General features: G+C 36.7%; 2 protein-coding genes across 2 annotated transcripts; one reads left to right on the top strand and one right to left on the bottom strand.

Annotated features, from left to right (window-relative positions):
* Positions 1-5,889: 5,889 nt before the first annotated feature.
* On the top strand, positions 5,890-12,749 carry LOC124640042 (NPC intracellular cholesterol transporter 2-like). The gene is made up of 3 exons (XM_047177626.1): positions 5,890-6,114; positions 10,808-10,918; positions 12,127-12,749. The coding sequence occupies exons 1-3, from the start codon at positions 6,036-6,038 to the stop codon at positions 12,408-12,410; spliced, it is 474 nt and encodes a 157-aa protein (XP_047033582.1). The 5' UTR covers positions 5,890-6,035; the 3' UTR covers positions 12,411-12,749.
* Positions 12,691-16,546, bottom strand: LOC124640040 (ecdysteroid-regulated 16 kDa protein-like). Its single transcript, XM_047177625.1, has 4 exons — positions 15,980-16,546; positions 14,228-14,293; positions 13,994-14,104; positions 12,691-13,224 (listed from the first exon to the last, which is right to left on the bottom strand). Exons 1-4 carry the CDS (start codon positions 16,080-16,082, stop codon positions 12,932-12,934), a joined length of 573 nt encoding a protein of 190 aa, XP_047033581.1. The 5' UTR covers positions 16,083-16,546; the 3' UTR covers positions 12,691-12,931.
* Between the last annotated feature and the right edge of the window lies 1 nt (position 16,547).

Raw genomic sequence — 16,547 nt, 5'->3', positions numbered from 1 at the left:
TAGAATGCATGCTACAAATTTAGATGCAAAAAAATAACCATCATGCTGAGTTGTATTTAGAGTGGAAGATAACTCGTGGCTAAGATAGTATTATTTAGATGCTCGACGCTTTATTAATTGTGGCTGACTTAGTAATTTAGAAGGCAACATACATTTTTGGGGGCGAATAATGATATTAAAAAGAAGCCTGTTTAATTAGCACCCCTTTTATTTTATTTTTAAATATTAGTTTGTATTTGAAGACAAAATACCTAACTGTATTTTTATAAGAGTTATTTTTATATAAATTTAATACTTGAAGAATTTTTGAAGAGCATTTATTTTATTTAACTGACACCTCTATTTCATTCCTAACTCTACGGGAACTCCATGGGAACAGAACGGCTGGTCGTGATTGGTCGATCTTACAAAAAGACTGACCAATCAGAGAGAGCTTTCGGACAGTTGACAATTTGACAATTTCTCATCGATAGATTATAATATAGCGAAAAATAATGCGTTAAATTGCAATCAGATGTTACGGTTCACAATAATTCGACAGTTTACAATCTCTCGAGATAGATTGTAATCTAACGATGTTTGTAATCTTACGGTAACATGTATAGTAAGTTCAACTCAGTCTTGCGCGCGGCCTTATGTGTGGGTAACCCTTGTACATATACAGTGACTTTGTGTGCGTGACAAGAGGTACAGTCGGGTACAAATACAGTTATTTAGGGGTTACGGCTGTTTAAAGAAAAACAGTTATTATATACGTAATTTAATGTTTATTTATTTATAATGATTCTGAATCGCTACTTGAAAAATCAAATGATGAATTTTCGGATTCGCTACTCTCACCGAGGTAAATTATAAATTTTGACTCCATGTCAAAATGTCTATAGTATTTTTCTTTTGTACATGTTGACAAGTATTACCCAACATCCCTTCATCAATATGACTTAAACGTTCATTTATGAGTTTCATTATTTCCGTCTTATTTTGGTCGACATTATGCGAAGCAATATTATTTTTTAAAATTCCTCACACATTTTGTTTACATTATTATACTAGATTATACGTCTTTTTACATTCTTAGTCCACACTTTTATTTATTGTCCGCGTACCCCGAGATCTAGAAAATATGTAAGGAGTATATAATTCATCTTAGATATTTCACCTCATTTATTTCTTAGATACCGTCAACGTCAATTTGAAAAAACTTATGAGAAAATAATGAAAAATTGTAAAACGTAATAATAAAAAGCTTTGAATGTTGTTTCATTTTTTGAAACGCTACCTGACTCCTTAAACATTTTCTCCGTGAAGAACTAGACATTTTCGTAAACGACTGTACCCATAACAAAAAGCGATAAGAACACGTCATGCTCGGACGACGTCACTGTCACACGAATGAAAGTTGTATATTTACAAGTCGACGCACACATAGGGCCGCGCGCAAAGCTGAGTTGAACTATCTATACATATGTAGTTTCTCGGTTGTGTTAGCACCCATAATACAAGTTAATTAATAACTTACCATAGGACTAACCGATCGTGTGTGAAAAGGTGTCCCGACATTATAATATATAATGATTTTGAACTATGAATTTCTATAAACACTTATATTGTAATACTAGCTTCTGCCCGCGACTTCGTACGCGGATCCTGTCCCTTATGCCAGCGACTACGGGGTCAGCAAAATCAAAGATCTGAATAGTCTGATATTGAATTTTAAGGGCCCGTTGACTTGGAAACAACGGAATACGCATAACCATTAGAAACGTTCCATATATTTAATTTTTGTACTTTAACGGCAAAAGCACAGCAGACTAAACAAAACGCTGAGAACTGAACCGCAATAGACGTGACCATAGGGATAAAAGTGGTGATTCTAATTAGTCCGCATTTAAGTTGTGAGTGGCAAAAATATTAGGTACACGTATTATTACGTAAAAAAACATTAAATAGATGACAAAGTCGTGGTGACTTAGTGGAAGTCGTGGTGGTTTAGTGGGTAGAGAACCAATCTCTCAAGTATGAGCGTGCGGCTTTGATTCCAGGTCTGGCAAGTGCTTGCCAATGCAACTTTTCGGTTCGTACGTTCGTATGTACTTTCTACGTATATTTTGGATACCAATGACCGTTATTTGGAGGGGATGTTAAACTGTAGGTTCCGGCTGTCATTGAACAGTCGAAACAACATTGTCTTGGCAGTCGTTATGGGTAGTCAGAAGCCAGTAAGTCTTACCAAGGGGTGTTGGGTTGAGCGGGTAACCGGGTTGTGGAGGTCAGATAGGCAGTCGCTCCTTGTAAAACACTGGTACTCAGTTGCATCGTGACTGGAAGTCGATCCTAACATAATTGGGACAAAGGCTCTGGAGATAATAACGACAATAATAATGAGATACAGGCACCGCAGGACATCTGAGGCTGATGACGGGGAGTAGCGACCACGCGGGGCTATATATATTGAGTTCTCCAGGGAGAGTATACTGTCCCCCATCTCCGGCCGGTCGGAGTGAACCATGACGGGGGTAGGTCTCACGCCTCTGGCTTGGCTTGGCCGTCCAGAGTGGATTCGCTAGAGCAGGATTAGTAGCCCTGCTCGGAGGGTAGGTGTCTCATGGTAAGCACAGGGAGCGCGTAATCAGCGTTTAAAGTCCACCGAGGTATCCTCACCCTACAGCCGCTCATGTACCTGTTGCCCTCTTGTTGCTATTCAGTGACTGGTTCCCGGGGGCCCAGTAAGTGAGGTGGCAAGTCTCCACCTGCCATTTTTACATGTACCTAATACATTGTCATCCACTAACATCCCATCACAATAGCCCAAGTACTTTTCCTCCATAGTTAGCAATAGTTTAGCACAGAACCGGGGATTGTCTTTTTTTAACGACGTCCACCGGGGATTGTCCTTGGGTTCATTTTTATAGTGTATAAAGGGATAATCGTCGGTTTTGTGTCACCATTTCATTAAAGTTGTCTCAAAAGGGCTTCAGCGTGTTGGCTTCGGCCCGACGTTTGCCTCCCAAAAATTCGGAACTCTGTAGTCCCGAGGTCTGGAAGAGACATACAAAATAATAATGAGATATAACGCAACAAAGTCGGAGAGTGGGGGCTCGTGACGCCACGTCTAGGTATGTAAAATTTGTACTAAGCAGTGACTTAACACAAAATTCAAGCGCGTTGTATCTTCGTTATTATTTGTTTGTGAGAGAGAGAAAAGAAAAATACGTGTCCATTATTTTAGGGTTATCTAAAAGACGGACTAATTACTTTTTTTTGATTCGCCATACCTATTTCATAACATTAATTTCTATACATTTCAAGTGTAGTATTGCTCTTGAGGTCTTCAGGTGTTCCAGATCTTCGATTTTTATACGTCAATAGAGAGTGCTTATCAGATTGAACCACTTTTGCTAAAACGTCATATCTTCATATGCTATAGTCTAGCTGGGCCCCTGGAGTTCCACATCAGGTGTTTTAGATCTTCAATTTGTATAAGTCAATAGAAAGTGCTTATCAAATTGAACAAATTTTGCTAAAACATCATACCTGTATATGGTACAGAGAAGCTGGGCTCTTGGGGTTCCACATCAGGTGTTCCAGATCTTCAAATTTATTATCTCAGCTGAAAATGCTCATCACATGAAACAATTTTTGCCATGGCACCATTTTTGTATATCTTATAGTTTTGTTGGTCTGTTGGAGTTCTGCATCAGGTCTTCAAGTTTCGAAGATAAATTATAGCCTATATGTTGACCAGGCTTAATACTGATACAACAAAGAAAAAATCATTGAAATCCGTTCAGTAGTTCGGAAGATTAGCGTGTACAAACAAAGAGACATACAGACATACAGACATACAGACATACAGACATGCAGACATACAGACATACAGACAGAATTTTTTTTTTGGATTTGTGCTCCATTACTGTTTCTAAACCCCACCCAATTATAATTTTTTTAATATATTCAATGTACAGACACAGTTTTTTTGCAGATTTATTATATGTATAGATTAGAGGAGATGTTCCTAAAACGGGTAAGCTAAGGGGGATGTTAAATAAAATAACCAAGAACATTACATGCGACTTGTATTTGTACTCATAGGGTTGTTTATATAATAAACTTTGGAAAACATAAGATAGTCTTAGTAATCTTCTTCAAAATTCAGAAAAAAAACAAAAAAATAAACCCCTTCGAAATACCCGCTTTGCCCTCGGGGGTCTTAAAAACGGGTAGCGCCTTCGGGCAAAGCAGGTAATGAATATATGTGATAAATGAATTAGAAAACATATCTTAGCTTCCTATTATCTTTATCGTTAATTAGTCTCCTTAATTATGTTAAACAGTTTTCTTATTTTGATCAGTCTAGAAATGTTACATATGAAATTATAATTCTACCAGCAGATAATTTTGTTAAAAATCAGAGAAAACATATTTTAATTTCTTTTTCACGCTGTTCCTGTACTTCTTCAGCTCTTTGTGGCTTCCTTTGTCTTCGATTAGTTTTGTGTGGGATCAATTGAGGAAGTGGCCCCTTATTTCAAGTCACCCGTTATGCCCCTACCCGTTTTGCCCAAAAGCACGCTTTGAATTTCAACTACCTTAACCTTAAAATAGTAAACAAGGAGACCACTAAGTATTCACAATTAATAAGCATATAACATGCAAAATGATTATACAAAACTACGAAAACCGTATCTTGCACCATATTTCAGTAGTCAGCACTATCATAATCCGATTTTTTTTAGTAAACTCTGCAAAAAACTTTTTTTGCCTCAAAAACGCTCGCTCTAGGCGCACGTATCTAGGCCAACTGACCGTGATCGGCGGGGGGGGGGGGGGGGTAGTGCACCGCTCTACACTGACAGGTGCACACTAAGACCTATAATGTACGAATGGCAAAGCCTACCCGTTATAGGAGGAGTACCCGTTTTAGGAACATCTCCCCTACCGGTATTTTGGGTGTTAGTTCACTGGGCACAGGCCTCCTCTCACACAGAAATGGAAGGATTATGTTAGTTAGCAGTGATAAATTGTTTATTTTAAAAAGATACTGTGCAAGTTTTATAACGTGCATGACGGGAACAAACTTCAAAATACTTAATTGGCGTTTTATAAAAGGCTAGATGTATTAACAGGAGTCACATTAAACGAATGCAAAAACTAAATATGTGTCTTCCATTGTTATTATCATCGGCTCATTTATTTAAATTCCTGAATGTTATTAGAGATTAATGCAGTTAGTATGCCTACATGCGGGTGGTTGATAAAGGTGGACATTCAAATAAAAAGAATTTGGGAAGTTATATGCGGTATAAAATTCAATTGAACAGTATTATGTAGTAAGAGTATATGTAATTATATACCTATAATAAAAGAGGCAACGCTTTAGGAGGAAGATGCAGGAGTCTGCGACATTATGTTTGTAGCAAGGCTTTCGCTCTTAGACGAGTATAAACGGAAAAGAAAAATGCCTGCTGTTGACGCATAGTACGGGTCCACGGAAGAGAAGGAACAAGATCGAGTCCCAATAAGGCAGTTGACCATGGAAGAAATATTTTACTGTTCGTTGCTAATACATTTTGTTGTAGTCTAGTATAGATATCAAAATCCGGGTAGTTATTTATTATAATAGGGTACACAGATTTCCAAAAATTAATATTTTACATCACTTATCAGTAGAATAGGTACACCAAATTCTTCAAAGATTTAGGGACATTCTGCGAATCGGCAATAAACAAAGCCCCATAACTTACTCAAATGTTTTAACGCAGTTATCTGTACATCGCATCGGCTGCATAACTCATAAATTATTTGACGTATGGCAGGCACACGACGATCTCTAACTATATATTGGCAAGCACAATCATAGCGAACTCGTTTCACAGTTTGTGTCGTTGGTACATAAATGAGGAGTCGGTCGGCGCTGGCGTATTGTTGAGTTAAGAGCCTTGTGCCCCGCCAAGTACGTATCTACCTATCTGCTCTCGGAGCGTGACCGGTGCACCGTCAGACAGACCTCGCAGTACACTGAGCCAGACGTAACAATGGTCGCTCTCCGAGTAGTCGTGTGCTTCGCTGTGCTCGCGGCCTCAGCTGTCGCCACCAACGTGCGCCAGTGTCCAGGTAATACTTGCTCTTTACATAAGACCGTTAGAACACGACCTGCTTTCGTCTCATTTTGCGTTCACAGAAAACATTGCCGGCACCTACTTATCTACCAATTTTCTACTTAGTATCATTATTTTTCTTAGTGATATCAATATTTTAGTTTATTGAGGTCAGTATAAGAAACAAAAACGCAATGCAAAACTGGTTTTAAAAAGAGCCAATTTCAATTACTGCATTTGCATTGCATTTGAGCTCATAATGCAACATCATTTAATGTTGATCTATTGAAATTAATAAAGTGGTTTTTTATCGAAACCTTGTAAATAAATGGATAATTTAATAAATTAGTAAAAAACCAGCTGCATTTTTTAAATACGGATGTATGCATTTCTGCATCAAATAGCATGTGTATTTTGAATTTGAAGAGTATGCCGTCAGTGACATCACATATTGCGAGATATCGTGTTTACACGGTCCGACTAAACGTGTAGTTTTTAACTGGTGCAGGTAGTAGGTACCGTGCTGTAACGTTCTAGCAAGGTAACTGTCTCGTGTTACAATAACTTAGTTATCATTATAAATTACAAACAATACTACGAGCTACCTAATGAGATTAGCCATCTCGACATGTGCATGAATCAAACTTGTGTTAGTTAGCTAATAATGGAGAGATATCAGCGTGAACTTTGAGCTCCTTTGTTCTTATTGCCTAACTTGTTGGTGGTGTGATGCTTGTTTTTGTTAAGATACGCGCCTCCAGTGAATGAACCTTGCGCACATCAATATCAAAGTAGGAATTAACCGCGTCTGGTTACTTAAAAGCAACTTAATTGAGTTAGCACAAGATAATTATCTATGTTTAAAAATGTTTATCTTTAAGTTAGGACTGATTTTCGTCAACATACGATAATGTTGACTAATGCACGCATGCATTAAGTAAGCATATTGATTCAGAGGGTAATATTTTGGCATTGCATAATATTAGCGGAGAGGTGCGGTGAAGCGAGTATTTATTTGTTTGCCATCAATCGAAAAAGTAATATATTTTCAAATGTGATTATTGGGTTATTTAACTAAGGCAACGTGCTGAAGCTGCTAATGATGAATTTTAGTTGTCTTTAATCGATCCGGTAAAATAAACCTTTTTTGACAAAACCTCCATTCAACGAATCTCATAAGATTTATTCAGTGTTTTTTTTTTATAGCAATCATTATATAACGAGTATCTACCTATTCAGATATGTAAATTTTTGTTAAGTTTGTTTCAAACAAGTAATATTCACGTCATACAACATTAGGTTGATTTATATTATTGAGTTATAACTACTTCCATAAATAATTGTTGATTTGACAACACGCTATTGGTGTTTGCAGACAAAATACGCTGGCAAATATTTGAAATTATCATACCTGCTAACTCATATGTTCCAATAATAAGTTTGTACCTTCAAGTAAACCGAGATCTGCCGATCTTCTTACATGTAAATGTAAGGTATAATGTTACAGGGACTTCACAACTAAATATTTCACGCAAGTTTTCGTTGTACCAGCAGGGTTTCACTTTCAAACGAGACGATCTATAAATAGAAATCCGGATTGAATTCCTATAGTCTGGATGGCTGGATTTTATGGTTAGGTACTAAAGCATTTGCAGAAAAAAAGTGTTAGCTTTGTCTGGTACGTCCTATGCAAATCAATAAGTTCTATGTTTAATGAAAAGCAAAGGTCAGGTGCTGTATAACTTTTACGTGTAGGTAGGTAACAGGTAATTAGTAATTCGTTATTTGTCGTATAAAACAACTAAAATCTCCATTAGGTACTTACTAGATAATATTTATCTGATTACATAGCTAAGTGTGTAAATAGTAAGTGGTATTAATAATACCACAGGATCAGCTATTTGCCAGTGGCAGTCCCGTCAAAAGCGGTCCAGCCATTTCAGACATTACCCAGAAAAAACAGACCGACCGACGGACAAACAATTATATTTGTATACATATCACATGGTAAACTTTAGCGTAGGATTGTTTATGTAGGTATTTAGGTACTACAGACACACACACACGAGCAAAGACTATTTTACTAGTCCTTTTTTTTTTGGTTGGTATGACATAAGAACATCGGGCAAGGTATATAAGACAGTTTTTTATTTTATTGGGCGGACGGCGGCCAGCGTCGTCGCGTCGTTAAGCAAAAAAAAGAACCGTACCTGTTTGAAACTTCAAAAATATTTCATAATGGTGGAAAGTCCCTGTCAATATGTTTAAAATACAGCCCAAAGACGAGTTGACGCTATCAACTTTTAAGAAGTTCCCTAAACTGAACTTTGCCTTCACTGTCAGTCCTGATAAAGCAGTCATAACATAATATATTATATTTAGATCACGGCAATACGAATGAAATAAGCCTGAACATGTGCCAGATGCTATGGAGTTCCCTTAAATTTCTGTCGTCGCTATCATCAGCTTAGGTCCATAACCTTCTTGGTTTTGTTATTTAGGCTCACTCGATATAGGTACACACGAATATAAATAATACCCGATGCGTGCCTACAATTTTCGACAGTTGCCCATTTTACAGGGTTTCCATCAGAACCTGACCAGTATGACAATGGGACCAAACTGAGAGTATACCTACTTACTCTTTCATACAAAGAAGGAATTTTCCAAATCAGTCCAGTCTCTCTTCAAGAAATCGAGTAACATAAACGAAAAAAAAATCAAACAGACGATTTAGGAACTCCTCATTTTTGTACTCGGTTAGAAAAGGACCTCCGCAGCAATAAAGATACTATTTAGCGAATTATGCGCAGGCTGGCAATTATCGCATACCTACTGACTAACTGGCAGTGTCGTAGTGACGGACAGCGACGGTCATGGCTAACTACTGGGACGATTACGAGTAAACTGAGATTCTAATGTCACTGAATCGCTATATCGCAACCTTAGCTAGCGCTATACATTAGCTTTACGTTTGTAGGGACAAAAAATAACAACAATTTTATAATTAGAGTTGGTAATACGTTTACGTGCAACATAAAACCTCTCTTGCATGACCGTCCCGTCCCACTGATAGTAATAAAAATATATTTATAAACAAGAAATCTATGCATGCGGAAAAAGTCTGAACTAACGAACAGAAAATGCAAAACAAGTTGAACAATTCCAATCAAGAACACACTAATCAAGCTAGACGATTCCCCTAAATAAATTATGGCTTTTTGATCTTCCCAGTCAAGTCAGAATACTACCAAATATAAGGTAGATTTCATTAGAATTGCTAGTCGAGAGGCTTAAGTAGCCTATTAGAGGTTCTTAACTGAGAAACCTTTTCCTATAACTAACACCAGCGAACCCAAAAAAAAGATGGAAATTGGTTCTAACTTTCGCTTACTATCCGGGTGCGGGAAGTAGGTAAGTATTCCCTCCGAACCGCGAGGAACAATTAGTGAGTTTGTGTTTATAGTTTGCAAGTGTCTAGGGAAGCTATATATAGCCTAAATAAGTAAAAACATTTAACCATCCGTCCTAATTATTCCATATCGAGTCGCTCGGATAACAAAGCATCGCTGCTATTGACTTTAAGATTGGACGTTATATTTAAATTAGGTAATATTATCGTGTTATAAGCCGACTAATATTCAGATCACGATTTCGGGGACTTGTTGCGCATACTGACGTTTTTATTTAACAAGACGACATAACGCAAAAACATCGTGTGAATACAACTCGACCCACCCATAGGTAGTATAGGGTTCGGCAAGCAGCATGTAGTTAAGGTAAGGTAGATTGTCAGGAGTTAAAAAGTTCCTGTTAAGGAACCTACTTTTTCTACACCCATATACCTTAATCTTAGCCTTCACATGAATATATTATAACTAGCGACCCGCTCCGGCTTCGCACGGGACAGCAGTACCTATTTCCCGACTATTTTATGGCAGTTATTTCTTATAAACCTTCGTCTTCAATCAAAAAGCCGCATGGAAATCGGTTGCGTAGTTTTGAAGATTTAAGCGTACAAAGGGACATAGGGACAGAAAAAGCGACTTTGTTTTATACTATGTAGTGATAATCAACATGTAGGTACAACAGACATCCTGTTAGCTGACACCAGGTAATGCTTTATTTATATAGTTTTAAACGAATATCGTTCTCAAATAATAAGAAAACCTGGAACTATATAGGTATACTTTATTATTACAGCTTCGCATAAATCTTGAGATACACATAACAAACCAACCTAGAACTTTTAAATTAAGATTAATTTTAAATTTATTAAACTTTTCAGTGATACCTATTAAGAAAAAAATATTTATGACTTAAATTGACGCGTTGGGAAAATCCTTTCTCACACAGATCAACGCAACGTGACTTGTATGAACAAGTGGGTAATAAACAACCTGTCTTCCACTATAAAACATTATTTCTCTGAAAAAAAACCCTACTGTGGCGTAGTCTGTACAAAAAACTGGTAACGTCGGCGATGGATCTCACACGAAATTTTAATTTGCTTACGAATGTAGTTACAGGTGTAAATGGTGGTTGTTTGTTTTAAACTCAAAAATACTTGTTTCCTATATTTTATTATCTGTTATTTTATTGCATGATACCCAAAAGCGGAAATCGGTAATAAATATAATTTTCACCCGAATATTCGATTTCATCTTAGTATTTGAGCAGAAACTTATTGTTTTCGTTGTTTTTTCCAGGTAAATCCATCGAAAACCTGAGCGACAACGTACAGCTGTCACCATGCCAGAAGCCTCCCTGCAAGCTCAAGAAAGGCACTGATCAATCCATCACCATCAACTTCACACCAGGTAGGTATGATATTGCTATCAAATAACTTGCTACTCTGAACCTAGGCAGAAAGGAGGACTAAGTTTTATGATATTGTTTTAATTTGTGCTCCTAATTTCATTAAACACAAAGCTAATTACATTAATTAAATGTAGCATTAAAATGCGAATAACGCAAATACCAAAAACAATATCCTTTGTTGTTCATACGGTATGCAGCGCTGGAGAACAATAAAAAATCCTCCTAAAACCAAGTTCAATTGCAAATTATAAATCATATTCGTGTGGATAATTATACAAGGAAATAAAAAAAGACCTTGGCTTATTAATAACTAGATGGGTAGACACAAACAAACAGATATAAATAAAACTTTGAAACACAACAAGTAAAAGAATCCGAGTTAGTCGAAAAACATCAAGTTAGCAAAAAATCAGTCAAGTTTAGACATTCTCCTTTTTTCAGTAGGTATGTTAAAAATAACGTTTACGTAGTCGTGTTGGTGTGTCTTTAATCCGATAATCACGTTTGAATACTTAAGTAATTTAATTAAAATCACGGCTTGTCTTTGACATGCTTCTAACGGAAGTATTTCATAATAAAAACCTCTCTAATTAGGGCACAACACAAATATCTACATAGTCATAAATGCCTATTTACATTTTCTCCTGAAATCATGGTTGTCGACTATTAAACCTGGCTTTGAATATAAATTATGATCGGTGCACTATAAAAAATGGATATAACCACAAATTAGAACACCTACAAACACATGTAACACTATAAAGTTGTCATGTTTATGATGAACGATCGATAAGGAAAATATGCAATAAATATCTGCTCTGCTCTAGGAAACACTTAATTCACATTTACGACTGCCAGCGCTGTGACGAGAATAAATGAATAATATTGTCGGCCTATTGTTTGCAGTAACATGAAATTACACCAAAAGGATGATATGACTAACTCATCTGACTACCTATGAATACTGACAAAACTACTGTTCTCACTTATCGTACCCATCCAGTCCAAAGGTTCTCTAAGGCTATGCGCTAAGCTGATATTTGATAATTAGTACCTACTACAGAACCTTATAATACGAGTTGTGCGATTACCTACTAAGTAACTATTCAATATTATCTTGTATACTCAGAAAGTTAGATACCTACATTATTTATTTTTGCTTAAATTCCTGAGTGCATCACTTATAAGCACTTATTTAATGTTTCAGAAACGGACATAAAGGATGTCGTGAACAAAGTCAGTGCAGATGTCGCTGGGATCAACCTACCGTTCGTGGGAGTGGACGGAAATTCTATCTGTGACAAGATTTTCACAGAGAGTGGCGAAAAAGCCTCATGTCCAGTCAAAGCGGGTACTAAATACACCTATAAAGATTCCTTCCCCGTGTACGCTTTCTACCCGTCGTTGAAGGTGAAGGTACATTGGGCGCTAAGCAACGCAGACACCAAATCAGACTTCATGTGCTTTGAAGTGCCTGCACAAATTGCGTAATGCAAAGCATATTCAGCAGAATTAGAAATGCTCACTTATATCATATTTTAAGTACTTACATAACTATATGCTTACTATTGGGAATCTGTGCCTTATTAGCCCCGGCAGATAGTAATGTTACAAGTTCTAAGCGTAAAATACCTACTTGTTCAAAGTTGTGAGCACAATATGAAAAACTTTAAAAGGTGTATCTTCAAAGGTATAATAAACTGACAACCTTCGTTTAATATTAAGGTAGCTGTAAGAAAATGACTTGTGTAAGCAACAAAATACGAAGTTGGACGTTTTTACTTTGTTTTTATTATTGCAATTAGATAATTAAGATTAGTAATATAAAAATGTGTTTAATTCAATATTTACAATATGCATACTCCTTCAACGCTAAATCAAGGTTTTTGTAAGAAACTTCTACATGTTTTAGTTAATAGATACTGTTAGGAGAGCGTACCTGGTGGTGAACACTTCATAAAATGCCAATAAAATTGTAGCAAGCAAGGTGCTTTTACTAGTTAGGGTTTCAATTAATGTTTGCCCTCCGTAATGACCGCCGGTACCTCGAAGCATATCAGTCTTTTGTTACCGTCTCTCAGGCTCCAGTGCACCCTGGTGCTGAGCGTGGGGTAGATAGGAAGCACGGGGAACACGTTGGTGTACACATAGTCGTGGCCGGCGGGCAGCGGGCAGCTCGCCTTCTCGCCCGTGACGGCACGCTGCACGTCACCACACGCGTCACTACCGTCCACTCTGAAGAACGGAATCGGCAAACCTGCGACTAACGCCGACACTTCGTTCGTCAGAGTTTTGACTTCTTCCTCTGAAAATACAGTATGAGCTTTTTAGTAGTTTCCCGTTGATAGTTTTTTTTTCAAGTGCCACGAGTTCTACCTGGTTCCTTTAAAATAAAATGGACAATAAACAGACAATTGGTCAATCCGCGATCAGGAAGTACCTACAGGTGTACTTATATCTGCTGACAGCGCCAAGCATTGCATAACATTACCTACGATCGATCGATCCTTCAGGGCCCCGATTCTCCTAAGTTAATAATGTCAAAATCGAATAGAAATCGAATCGCATTATGATCGCAATAGCAGTTTTAACCATATCGGGCATTCTGCTACTAATAAAAGACCAATCGTATTCGATTGACATTTGATTGGTGTGCGATTGGTCTGCTATTTTGATGATTTTGGTCTATACGGTAGTTTGCTGTACAATCATTTTGCAATCGTAAATCATTTGCAGACAAAATGATTCATTATTGAATGACAGAAAAGGATAAAAAGGCTTATTTCAAAGAAAAAATAGCGGAATGCCACATACGCTTCAATCGTAATCGAGTCGGGATTGGATCTCAGTCGAATCGAGTCGAACGTCAATCGAAGGTCGCTTAAGTAAAATTAGGAGAATCGGGCCCCAGGCCGTTATTGAGATAGGTACGAGTCTAATTAATACTTTACAGAAAATGTATTCGTAGCAAAACACCTTCCGCATAATTTTGACACTAGTCACATCCATCATAATGGAGATTAGCTAGAGAATTAAGGAATAAGGAAACTATGTAAAACTCGTAGGTACTCTACCTGCAGAGAATTTAAATATGACGGTTATATTCGTGTTCTTCACCAGCTTGCAACGTGTTTTGCCGCACGGTTTCACTTGGATCCTGTCCTGCAAGCCTTCAAACGACTCCCCTGGAACAGACACGCCATACAGCTTCTTAATTTGTTTCTATATTTTAAAACAGCTACTAAGACAGAAAACATTTAATATTCCTCCAGAATAACGAACTCTAAATATTACAATGTTTGCTTTACCTGGACATTGCTCCGCTGGTGTCACTTTACCACTACAGACAGTAGTCAACGCGATTGTTGCTATCGCTGCAACGAACCACACTTTCAAAATCATATTTAAAAAATATGTTTATTAATATGTAATTAATAAATCTCCAACACAAGGACACCGCAACAGAAGTGGGCAAGTTTCTTTTTTATAAGAAGCTGTCGTAAAGTTGGAACAAAGACGTGCAACACCTCTGGCCTCACTACCCCACCACCTCCGAACGTGGCGAATTAGCCTAATATTTATACACCTTGCGCGATGCTAATTTAAATATTTTTTTGACTTTTTGTAACTAAAAGATTTAAATATATACCTCTATACATAATATATGCATAACATTAATTTTAGCGTTTTAAGATCACGCAGAGGAATGTATGTGCCAGGACCTAAGTAGGGAGTATTCTGAAATGAGTGCTTAGTTGTCTGAAAACAAAACCAACAACATAAATGTTGTAGTAACTGTAGCTTGGATAGTAAATCTGCACGTCCACCAACAAGGTGGACAGACGACCTTATAAAGGTCGCCGGAAGACGCTGGATGCAGGTCGCCTCCAACAGGTATCTGTGGAGATCTAAAGGGGTGGCCTATGTTCAGCAGTGGATGTCCTATGGCTGAGATGATGATAGTAAATCTAGCTAGGAGCGTTTAGGTGTCAAACGTCCTTTAGATCTAGATTTAGGTCTCCTAGTTAGACAGAATGAGGCAAGGTAGCTGGAGAAATCATACATGACAGTAAGTATTCAGTGCGAAGCTATAGGACTTCTTATCACAAGTGATAATGATTTCGAAATGAGACGAAAGAATGGGAAGATTTTTTTTTTTGGCCTTGTGTGCTGGTTCCTAATTGTTTAGTACAGTATGAGATATTCATAAAAACGAAGTATGAAAAAAACTATTTCATTTTATAAATAATATAAAATGTTTAATTGCAATAAAGTTTTACAAACGCTACTTAAATATAGTGAGGCAGATTTAATACTTTTGTGTTTTAACTATGTACTTACAAACATAAAAGGACATTAACGTTTAAAAATACAGTATAAATTATTTATACTACAACTAACTTTCTAAAAAAATTAATTATATATGACACCTTCACCTTTCCTTTTTTCCAGCCTATAGCTGAATTAATTAAATATAATTCATGTCAACTTATAATAAAATTTAAAAAATCATTTAGAATGACTTACATAATTGAAACGATAAAAGTCAACAAACCAGGCTGTAACTGATGGTCTTTCAAACAAGTTCACCTTGACCATAACATGTTATGTCTAGAACAGTCATATTTATGTCAGTTTTGGCAGTTTAGCATTGTATTATCCTCCTAACTTCCTGGCTCGATTTTATAATCATGCAATAAAAAACAAACTTATTTAATAAGAAGTTTCACTAAGTATAGATTTCATATTGTTAGCTATACGAGGCATGTGTAGAATATTGGGCAGCTATCATGTGCAAAAAGTGTAAAAAGACCTTATAAGCTTAATATATATACATTATTACACACACACTGCACACAGTCCACACCATTTTAAATTTCAAGTATTTTACTTCAAAAACATAGGACTTCATACAAAAGTTTATATGAAGTCCTATGTTTTCCCACTCCCCGTTTTAACTCCCTTGGAAGAGAGTAAAATCTGTGACTTCGTAAATTCTCATTGAGGAGCCTTGAAGATTTCGTGAGTGGTGTTTAGTTTTTAGGTAAAATTGTACATACCTATACCTACATAGAAGATTTTATAACCACGGTTTTGGTAGGTACTGTATAAGTTTGTATCTATATAAATGTCAAACCTTTCCAGTAAATGATAAAAGTTCATTTTATTCGTTTAGTTTGTTATTTTACTTTTTGGTGTTAATCAACAAAAAGTAAATAGCTAGATGTTAGCGCGTCGGACGGAAGGTTACAGAACCGGTTGTTCCTACGCTAAGGAGCACGCGAGTGACCCTCACACTTACCGCCTGACCGTATTTAAATATATGTATTTATATATTAGATTTATAACATGATAACTGAATAAACATTCAAATAATATATGGTCATTATATTACACGCGGTATCAGGATGAAACAAAAATAATGCTTCATCCCCCGCTTCAGTGTAATTTATAAGCTATATTACTGTCAATTTTCATGAAAATCCGTTCAGCCTTTTAAGCTTGAAGTAGTAACAAACATACACATAAAACATACATTCACAAAATTTAGCCTTATATAGTTCGGCCATTCAGAGAATGCGTTCCTGACACGTCGCGATTGAACTGACGACGTAACTTTGCAATGGC

Source organism: Helicoverpa zea, chromosome 20 (genome assembly GCF_022581195.2).
Source record: "Helicoverpa zea isolate HzStark_Cry1AcR chromosome 20, ilHelZeax1.1, whole genome shotgun sequence".
NCBI classification, from domain to species: Eukaryota; Metazoa; Arthropoda; class Insecta; order Lepidoptera; family Noctuidae; genus Helicoverpa; species Helicoverpa zea.
Note: the sequence above shows the minus strand (reverse complement) of the source record. Positions and strands in the feature narration are given on the sequence as shown.

Excerpts from the sequence above, each read along its gene's own strand:
- LOC124640040 (XM_047177625.1), bottom strand. The coding sequence starts at position 16,082 with ATGAACTTTTATCATTTACTGGAAAGGTTTGACATTTATATAGATACA. Across the intron at positions 14,294-15,979 it reads AATCTTCTATGTAGGTATAG|CGATAGCAACAATCGCGTTG; the intron begins GTATGTACAATT and ends GGTTCGTTGCAG. Across the intron at positions 14,105-14,227 it reads ACCAGCGGAGCAATGTCCAG|GGGAGTCGTTTGAAGGCTTG; the intron begins GTAAAGCAAACA and ends TGTCTGTTCCAG.
- LOC124640042 (XM_047177626.1), top strand. The coding sequence starts at position 6,036 with ATGGTCGCTCTCCGAGTAGTCGTGTGCTTCGCTGTGCTCGCGGCCTCA. Across the intron at positions 6,115-10,807 it reads CAACGTGCGCCAGTGTCCAG|GTAAATCCATCGAAAACCTG; the intron begins GTAATACTTGCT and ends TGTTTTTTCCAG. Across the intron at positions 10,919-12,126 it reads CACCATCAACTTCACACCAG|AAACGGACATAAAGGATGTC; the intron begins GTAGGTATGATA and ends TTAATGTTTCAG.